The 8,551-nt window shown below is 40.4% G+C and overlaps 2 protein-coding genes across 2 annotated transcripts in view; one reads left to right on the top strand and one right to left on the bottom strand.

Annotated features, from left to right (window-relative positions):
- Positions 1-2,899, top strand: part of LOC112158460 (caseinolytic mitochondrial matrix peptidase proteolytic subunit) — an 8,282-nt gene extending 5,383 nt beyond the window's left edge. Inside the window, exon 7 of the mRNA XM_024291853.1 lies at positions 2,390-2,899. Coding sequence (XP_024147621.1) covers positions 2,390-2,625 — 236 coding nt within the window. The 3' untranslated portion in view covers positions 2,626-2,899. The remainder of the gene's footprint in view (positions 1-2,389) is intronic.
- A 779-nt stretch (positions 2,900-3,678) lies between these two features.
- Positions 3,679-8,551, bottom strand: part of aldh3b1 (aldehyde dehydrogenase 3 family, member B1) — a 10,585-nt gene continuing 5,712 nt past the window's right edge. The window contains exons 8-10 of the mRNA XM_024291815.2: positions 5,539-5,705; positions 5,366-5,465; positions 3,679-4,057 (exon numbers count right to left, since the gene is read on the bottom strand). Of these exons, the coding sequence (XP_024147583.1) occupies positions 3,873-4,057; positions 5,366-5,465; positions 5,539-5,705 (452 nt within the window). The 3' untranslated portion in view covers positions 3,679-3,872. The remainder of the gene's footprint in view (positions 4,058-5,365; positions 5,466-5,538; positions 5,706-8,551) is intronic.

Genomic DNA, 8,551 nt, shown 5'->3' with positions numbered 1-8,551 from the left:
ATATTATAAATAGTGAGTTTTTCCAGGGACAGGGACTCAATATTAATAATACAGAGTTTTCTTTTCCTCATTTTAAACCCCTAACAATGGAAATCATTAAATGTCAAACACTGGGAAACGGTCTGAAATCATCTATCGTCCAGCACTTATGACGAATATTGGATCGGTCATCAGCAACGCTGCTTCCCCCTGCGGGGGTCTGAGATCGACTCCCGACTATGGAAAGCGTTTTTATGCTTAAAAAATAGGCAAATATTTTTTGGGAATTAAAATTGAATACATGTTTTTTTTTTAACATTTACCAGGCAGCTACAGTTTCTTTTTAGCATGCAGTGATATCTGTGTGTGTAGGTGGGTGGTTACCAAAACTGGTCATTCATGCGATTACGGAGATTACTGGTTAAATTAGTAACAGATCAAAAACCATTCCTTACTCAACAAGAGACAAAATAACCTTCCTGACATTATTTATTCATTATTAGAAATGATTCAAATAACTGCAGATATTTTCTCTCTGTTCTACCGCTGCAGCTGTGTTGCTTTTCTTGATGAAAATGTTCTCCTATAGTCGCATATGCTTGAAGGAACTTATCAATTTCCGGCGCCGGAAGTACGTAACTCAGATGTTTGTCCCCGTTGCCATGGTGAATCGTGCTGTCTTTGCTCCATTGATCAGGTCTCACACCTGATTCTGGTTCTAACAACTTCATCCATCCATCCATCTTCCTGACCGCTTTGTCCCTTTCGGGGTCGCGGGGATGCCGGAGCCTATCCAGGTTACTGATGGGCGAAGGCGGGGTTCACCCTGGACAGGTCTCCAGTCTGTCTCAGGGCCTCAATCACACACACATTCACTCTCACATTCACACCTAGGGGCAATTTAGAGTCACCAATGAACCTATGAAGCATGTTTTTGGACGGTGGGAGGAAGCCGGAGTCCCCGGTGAAAACCCACGCATGCACGGGGAGAACATGCAAACTCCACACAGAAAGGTCCCAGCCGGGAGTCGAACCGGGGCCTTCTCGCTGTGAGGCAAGAGCGCTAACCACTGCGCCACCGTGCAGCCCCTAACAACTTCAAGTTGATTGAATCAAACATTTTCAGCTGTTCTGGAACCGAAAACCCTGAGTTTGAGAATTTTGAGTCCAGTGACTCTAAGTTCAGGTTCAAACTCTAAATTTGTTGAACCTGCTTCTTGAAACGGGCCCCTGGTTTCTTCAGCAGTGTTGTCCCATGAAAAGATATAAATATCTGCAGAAATGTAAAGGGTGTACTCGCTTTTATACTCACTGTGAGTATAAAAGCTTTTCAAAAAAGTAATTTTAGGCTTTTATCTTCTTGTTTTTTCTTTTTTGCTTTTTTCTGATTTGAAAAATGATCTGAACCGTGACCCTAAAACCATGACGTGACCCGTTACACCCCTAATGGCATCATAACTTAATGAGGTTTATCTATGGACGTGTTCCCTCATTTAGTGCGGGAGTTTCTAAAGATAACCCCTAATTTTTTTAATCTGTAGAGCAGGAATACAGGTGTTTTAGGGCTGTGAAATATGGAAGCCAAAAATGACCTGCCATACTTTTTCTTGTTTTCTTGTTATAACGAGATAATGATGAAAGAATGAAGCGTCCCCCTCTCTCTTCCCCACACTCCATTATAACAAGTTATTATATCGTTTTCTGTAGAAAACTGTTTACTCGTTATGACTTCTCGTTATCGTGAGAAAACAAACTTTAATATGAATTATGTTGTTTTCTCGAGAAAATGATACAACTTATAACGAGATTATAACTTGTTATCACGAGAAACTGTTTTCTCGTGATAAGTTCTCATTTTCTTAGCAAAACACTTTGTTTTCTTATGAGTTATTTTTTGTTATCACAATAAAACAAAGTTTGTGTTAAATTAAAAGCCCAAGCTGTCCTCTCCGCCTCCTTCCAGACTGCAGGTGAGCAGGTGCTTATCTAACCTTATCCCAACAAATCAAACCAGGTGACAGGGCGAAAAAACTGCTAAATTAATGTAAGAAGAAACTTCATTTTGGCTCCTACAATGAGTGAAAAGAAGGAAAAGCTCAAATCAGGATGAAGGTCACAGTTAGCTGTAAAAAAAAAATACAAAAACATGGAAAACTGCAGTGAAAAAAACTCAACTTCCTGGATTCTGGACAGTGACTCATTTCTTTACGGTCCTTTCAGCTTATTGATGACTTTCCTGTTTGAAATGACTTCTAATGGAAAACATGAAAGTTTGACCCTGTGACGGTCATGTTTGCTTCATCCCTGCGGTCGACACTCCTACCAGACCGGCCTCTGTGATGTGGAGTGAACAGACGGAGAACCAGAGACCATGCTGTCTAACCCTTCTCCCCCCTCCTCCTCCTCACAGAGAGCGTAATGGAGCGGGATCGCTACATGAGCCCCATGGAGGCTCAGGACTTCGGCCTCATCGACCGGGTCCTGGTGCACCCCCCACAGGCGGGCCAGGACGAGCCCGAGCTGGTTCAGAAGGAGCCAGCTGCAGCAGCTGCTGCGGCGGCGGCGAGTCCTTCCCCGCAGCCTGCAGCCCCAGAGCCGGCCGTCCCCGGGCAGAGCCCCCCGTCCTCATACAAACCTGAGCCGTGAGGCTCTGAAAGCAGCCCCCCGCTCTGGGAGGGGGGTCCTCCCTGAACTGACACTGCAGGCTCGGTGACCTCCTGGTGCTCCAGTCAGAAAAGACACGTTAAAATAAGAAAGAATCTTTGAGACCTTCATCTGAGCCGACCTCAGAGGCTCAGCCGGGAACGCAAGAGCGCCGGCGGCACATCCATGTTTGTGACAGAACTTCAGAGCAGTTTAGCAAACATCTCGAGATTTCAATGCAAGAACACGGCGCTGAAATAAAACAAAGTGAAAACTACTGGTGTTGTGGATCGCTCTTTACAGCATATGTCAGCATATCCGGCCCTCCAGCCAATTCTATCCGGCCCTCCAGATCATTTGATTTTATTTTATTATTAATGACCCGATGTTATCTTGCGTTCATTTCTAACTTGTATAATTTTGACAGAATATATTTTTACAGAGAGTAAAATATTGAAAGTTATTTAAGGTTTAAGTTGATTAATTCTGGAATAATATTCCTGTGTTTTTATTATTCAGAAATAAGTCAAAAAATTTATGTTTTAAAAATTGGCATTCAGCTAGCATTTTTAGGCTATTTTGGAGTTTAGCTATTTTTTTCAGCTAGGTGTTTTGGCTGATGCAAGCTTTTTTTCATTTTTTAGGCTAATTTGGCATTTAGCCAATATTTTAGCTAGCCTTCAGCATTTTCAGCTTCAGTGTTTTTAGCTATCAATTTCAGCATCTTCAGTAGCAAGGTCACAGCATTCATACTATTCATCACAGGTAATGCTATAGATCTAGCTCACAATTATGTTAAAAAGTTACAGTTTTAAAGTTTTAAAAATGTAGTTTTAGAGTTCAATAAATGTTTATTCTGATCGACCCACGACCTGAGGTGTGTTTTGGATTTTGGCCCCTTGTGTGGTTGAGTTTGACACCCCTGCCTTACAGTAACCGTACAGTTACTTTAGTTTTTTTTAACACGATCAACGTAATTCCAGTAGATTTTAAAGGATACTTTTCTCCTTCAGAAGCTGGAATGATCAAGTTAACGGTTGAAAAACACACGTTTGATAAAGTGGTCAGAGAAAATTCACCTTTTATTTTTGCTTTGGCAGCTTTAAAACTTTAGCTTCGTGTCAAACTGTCCTCCTTAAATCTGGCTTCAGGACAGAACAAGTTATGGTTCTGTTTTCTCCCCCAAAACTTGCCCCATGAATGCCAGCGTTTGCCCCCGTGCTGATCCTGTGGAGCGGTGGCTCGTGTGCTCACATGAGCGAGCAGCTGTGAGGAGACGTGGTCCAGCGCAGCCACTTCAGCTTCTCGCTGCTGTACGGAGGATAGCGCAGCCCGTTCAGCCTCTCCAGAGCCCAGCCGCGCAGCATGCAGCCGCGCCGGTGGCTGAACTCCTCGAAGCCCCAGCGCCCGTGGTAACTGCCCCACCCGCTCATACCTGGGCAAAAGAGGGACAGAGATAGATAGACTTTAATAATCCCTTAGGAAATTTAAGAGTGGTCTTCTGCTGACAATCATAAAAACGTACATACATAAAAGCACAATAAAAACAACAGGAGTCAATAGGTTAAATTGAAGGATGAAAATAAATAAATCACAGAAATAAATACATTAGATGTCAATGGATATGCTTAGAAAGCATTCACGCTATAGTGATCCTGTTTATTTTTAGTCCTTATTCTTCTGTAGGTTTTTATTCATAAAACTCAATCACACTTTCAGCAATTTCTGCAGTCTTGGTATCAAAACATTCAGCTCTTCGAGGACATTAATGATTTTACGTACGGAATTTTTTAAATTGTACGCAATTGATATTTTACGCAATTATTGAAACTTAACGCAAATTTTGCAATTTTTTTTCACAATTTTTTTTCAAATGTAAACTTTCTGCAAATGAAGCAAGTTTGGTATCAAAGTGTTCAGCATGTTAAGAACATTAATGCTACATATGTTTTTAAGGCCAATTTTGAGTTTTGCTAATATTTTAGCAATATGCTAACATTTTTGGCAACCACTGAGGCTTTTTTGGGCAAATTCTGAGTTAAGCTAGTATTTTAGTAACGTGCTAGGATCTTTGAGTATTATGGCATATACTGAGGTTTTGGGCTAATTCTAAGCTAAGCTAGTATTTTAGTAACGTAAGTTTTTTTTAATCTAATTTGGCATCTGCTGAGGTTTTTGGGGCTAATTTTGAGTTAAGCTAATATATCAACAACATGTTGGGTGTTTTGGCCAATTTGGCATTTTCTGATGATTTTTAAAGCTAATTAGGAGTTAAGTTAACATTTTAGAAAAATGCTCTCTTCTTTTGGCTATTTTTTACATCCACCGAGGTATTGGACTAATTCTGAGTTCATACCTTCCATGTATTATTTTTTTTGATTTTTCAAGAATTTCTTTTAATTCTTTGGGCACCTCATTCAAATTCTGCAACTTTAAGTCCTTTAGCAATTTTAGTATTATGCAAATAGCGTTAGCATTTTCAGCAAATCCCTTCAGCAATTACAGTAAATTTCTTCAGCATCGTTAGCAAAAAGCTTCAGTATATTCAGTGACCACATTCAGAGAAAAGCATCGACACTGCCAATATCGCAGGAAATACAACTTTTCTAGCTCCATTTAAGAGGAGAACAGACTGAAGTGTACAGAGAACTTAAAGGTTAAAGTATTACGTCAGCAGCACATCAAAAATAAAACAGATTAATCGATTTTTAATCGAGGGGAACTCTGTGTCTATAGCACCTACCTACACCCCCAAAAGGCAGGCCGGGCAGGGTCATGTGGATGATGGCGTCATTGGAGCAGAACCCCCCGCTGCTCGTGTTCTCCATCACGGTCTTTACCACCTTCAGAGACAGACAGTGTGAGGGCAGAGGTCGTCTCTGCGATCAGCTGGCAGTGTACAGAGGCGGTTCTCACCGAGGACTCGTCCGAGAAAACGTAGAGCGCCAGAGGCTTTTCTTTCCCGTTGATGAAGTCGATGCCTTCCTCCAGACTCTCCACAGTGAGGATGGGCAGAATGGGTCCAAAGATCTCGTGTGCCATCAGAGCGTCGTCTCCCTGCAGGTCCACCACCACCGTGGGAGCTGCAGGACAGGAGGAAATCACTGCACCTGCTGTCTGAACTCAATGATGGCGGCAGAGCCACTTCCTGTGTGACTGCAGGCCTGTGAAGCCCCGGAACCCGACAGATCACCTGGCCTGTGATGGGCTGAGGCTGCAGAGGTGCAGTCTGACATTCACAGTAGAGCTGGGTATCGATCATTTCCAGAAACAGAAAGGAGAAGTTCTAACTAAAATGTTCAGATCGTTAACATTGTAAACATTGTTTCAGTTTGACCACTAGGTGGCGATCGCGTTATAGCATTACACCTTATTCCAGAAGAAGAAGAAAGAATGAACAGAAAACCGTTTTAGACCAAAAATAGTTACTTTGAAAATATTTCCTTAAGAGTTTGGAAAGTTTATACCTGTGAGTTTCTAAAGATGTTCATTTAGTCAGTAATGTGTATTTAGGTCAATCGAGCGTTAGCATTAGCCACCCTAGGGGAAATACCATTATACATTAGCATCAAGCTAGCGGACTTTAGCTTTATATGCTAATGGATTTATATTTTTTATGAATCGATTATTGATCTGTTAGGATTAATCAATTTTATTTTATGATTCTACGCTGAAGCACAACAACACTGCTCTCTCTCTCCATGAGCCTCTGAATGTTTTTCAGTCGTGTGTCTCAAAGGTTTCCACTCTGATTCTGCTGGGATTCAGAAATGAACAAATGTAGCCTCACTGTGTGAACAAAACTGATCAAGAGGATGCCGTTTGTCACTTGTATTAACACATATTTCATCTCCTTCATAAACAGGCTGTAAAACAAATAAGGAATGGGACTTTATATGTTTTATTTCCAACTATAGCTTTTTTTTTTAAAACACCCGGATGCTTGAAAAGAAAAGTTGCACATGTCAGCATTTTTAGCTCCGTCTTAGGGCTGGGCGATATGGGAATTTTCATATTGCGATATCGTTTTTTTCATTTTGTGCGATAACGATATTAAAAACTATATCAATCAAATAATCAAAGTAATCTTTATTGCAAAGAGCTTTAGGACTTCAGATTTTTACACCTTAACTTTGCCCCCCCCCCCATTAAATCTTAGTTAGTTCAAATTAAACTTTCATTATTTTTTGTATTAACTGTAGTATTGAAACTAACTGTGAGGAACATTTAAATATTTCTAATAAATATTGTACATATACATAATGTACACAATAGTTAAACCATAACGGTGGTATGTTTTCAATAGGCTGTACAGAATTTCTGATTTATTTTAATCTGACTGCAGCACATACAAGTTCATTTCAAATTAAAATTAAGTCTTAAAAACATTGTTCTGAAGCAGCAAATATATGGCAGTTATTTTTACATTATTTTCTAATTTCTTCTGAACATAAACTAAAGGTACTGCTGTGCAGCAGAAGATAATAAAATGTAAACTTAAAATAAACAGTTCTGATAATAGATTTAATCATCATTTCACTCAGTCATCTGACATGTGTACATGTTGGAGGATTGATCAAACACATAAGATCTCTTCATTTAGTGTCATGTCAGGAGTCGTTAAAAACAAGTTTATTTTACTATTATTAGATCACCTCATTAAGAAATGAGCATAAACCATAAACGGCACAAATGTAACTAACAAATTCATTTTTGATACATAATAAAACAACAAATTATTCTAATTCAAAGCTTTATTTGTTAATATTTTAACTAAACCCTCAAACTCATCTCAACTCCAGAACCACAATTGAGTCCCCGCCCCCCTGTGCGCGGCTGTTACGAGCACGTGCAGTCTCTCCTTCTCTCCTCTTTCAGCCCCGCGTGACACGTAACGCGCGGCAATAGACAGACTGTCTCCTTTTTCTTTTTTCATGGAGGTTCTCCTCTAAATCAGGTTTTAAGCTCCTGATTTTAAAGCGTAGCTTCTCTCCCTCTCACTCTGTGGTCTGTCGGTAACAAACAGCTGCGGAAGAATAATCCAGTCGGACCGAACCATTTTCAATGTAGAGGAGGGGGGTCCGGTGACGATGTTTCCAGAACAAAATATATAAACATCGTTACCTTGACATTAAAAATAAAAGTATTTGCGATTATATATTGGTTATTGGTTTACTGAAATAATGTTTTCTGTTGTGTCCTTTTGTCATCATTCGGGGCCTCCGTGCCCCCCCTCTCAGTCTGGGCTCCTAGAATCAGGCGCTCCGTAAGAAGAAGAAGAAGAAGAAGAAGCGCGGCTCTTCCGGGGTTTTCTCCCGTGTTCGTTTAAAACGAAAGTTTATCGCAATAGACTCATTTGACTATCGAAAAAAAGTAATATCGCAATAACGATAATTATCGTTTTATCGCCCAGCCCTACTCCGTCTGTTCTGATTATGGCTGCTACCAGGCGATTATCAGGAAGAGTTTGGTGGAAACCACTGACTGTATATAAGAACTGGACCGAGCGAGCGTGAGGTCACCCATAGGAAATCATTTCTGTCAAGCTTCAACCATTGAAGTCAATTAAGTGGCCATTTTTTTACGATACGGACACCGCCATGTTGGAGCCATATGTCATTAGTGAGCAGTGATTAGTCCGAGTTGGGTTGAGTCAACGTTTCTATGGCAACCACTCGGGAGTGAGTTTGTTGGCCACACCCCTACAGCTTAAAGTGGGCTATGAATCTGGTAAACATTTTGAATGTTGTAGGTGGGGCCAGTAGGCTGAGGCATTTGATGGGTCAGTTTATAACTTGAACAACTTAAAATACGGAAAAAAATATCAAAGATTGTCAAGAAGATGTTAAAAAAATATCAGATCAAGGATGCTTATTCAGACCAATAGAATCCTGAATAATAGCTGTTAATTTCTCTATAGAAGTCTATG

The sequence above is a fragment of the Oryzias melastigma genome, linkage group LG24 (genome assembly GCF_002922805.2).
Source record: "Oryzias melastigma strain HK-1 linkage group LG24, ASM292280v2, whole genome shotgun sequence".
NCBI classification, from domain to species: domain Eukaryota; kingdom Metazoa; phylum Chordata; class Actinopteri; order Beloniformes; family Adrianichthyidae; genus Oryzias; species Oryzias melastigma.
This window is presented reverse-complemented; position numbering and strand designations above follow the sequence as displayed.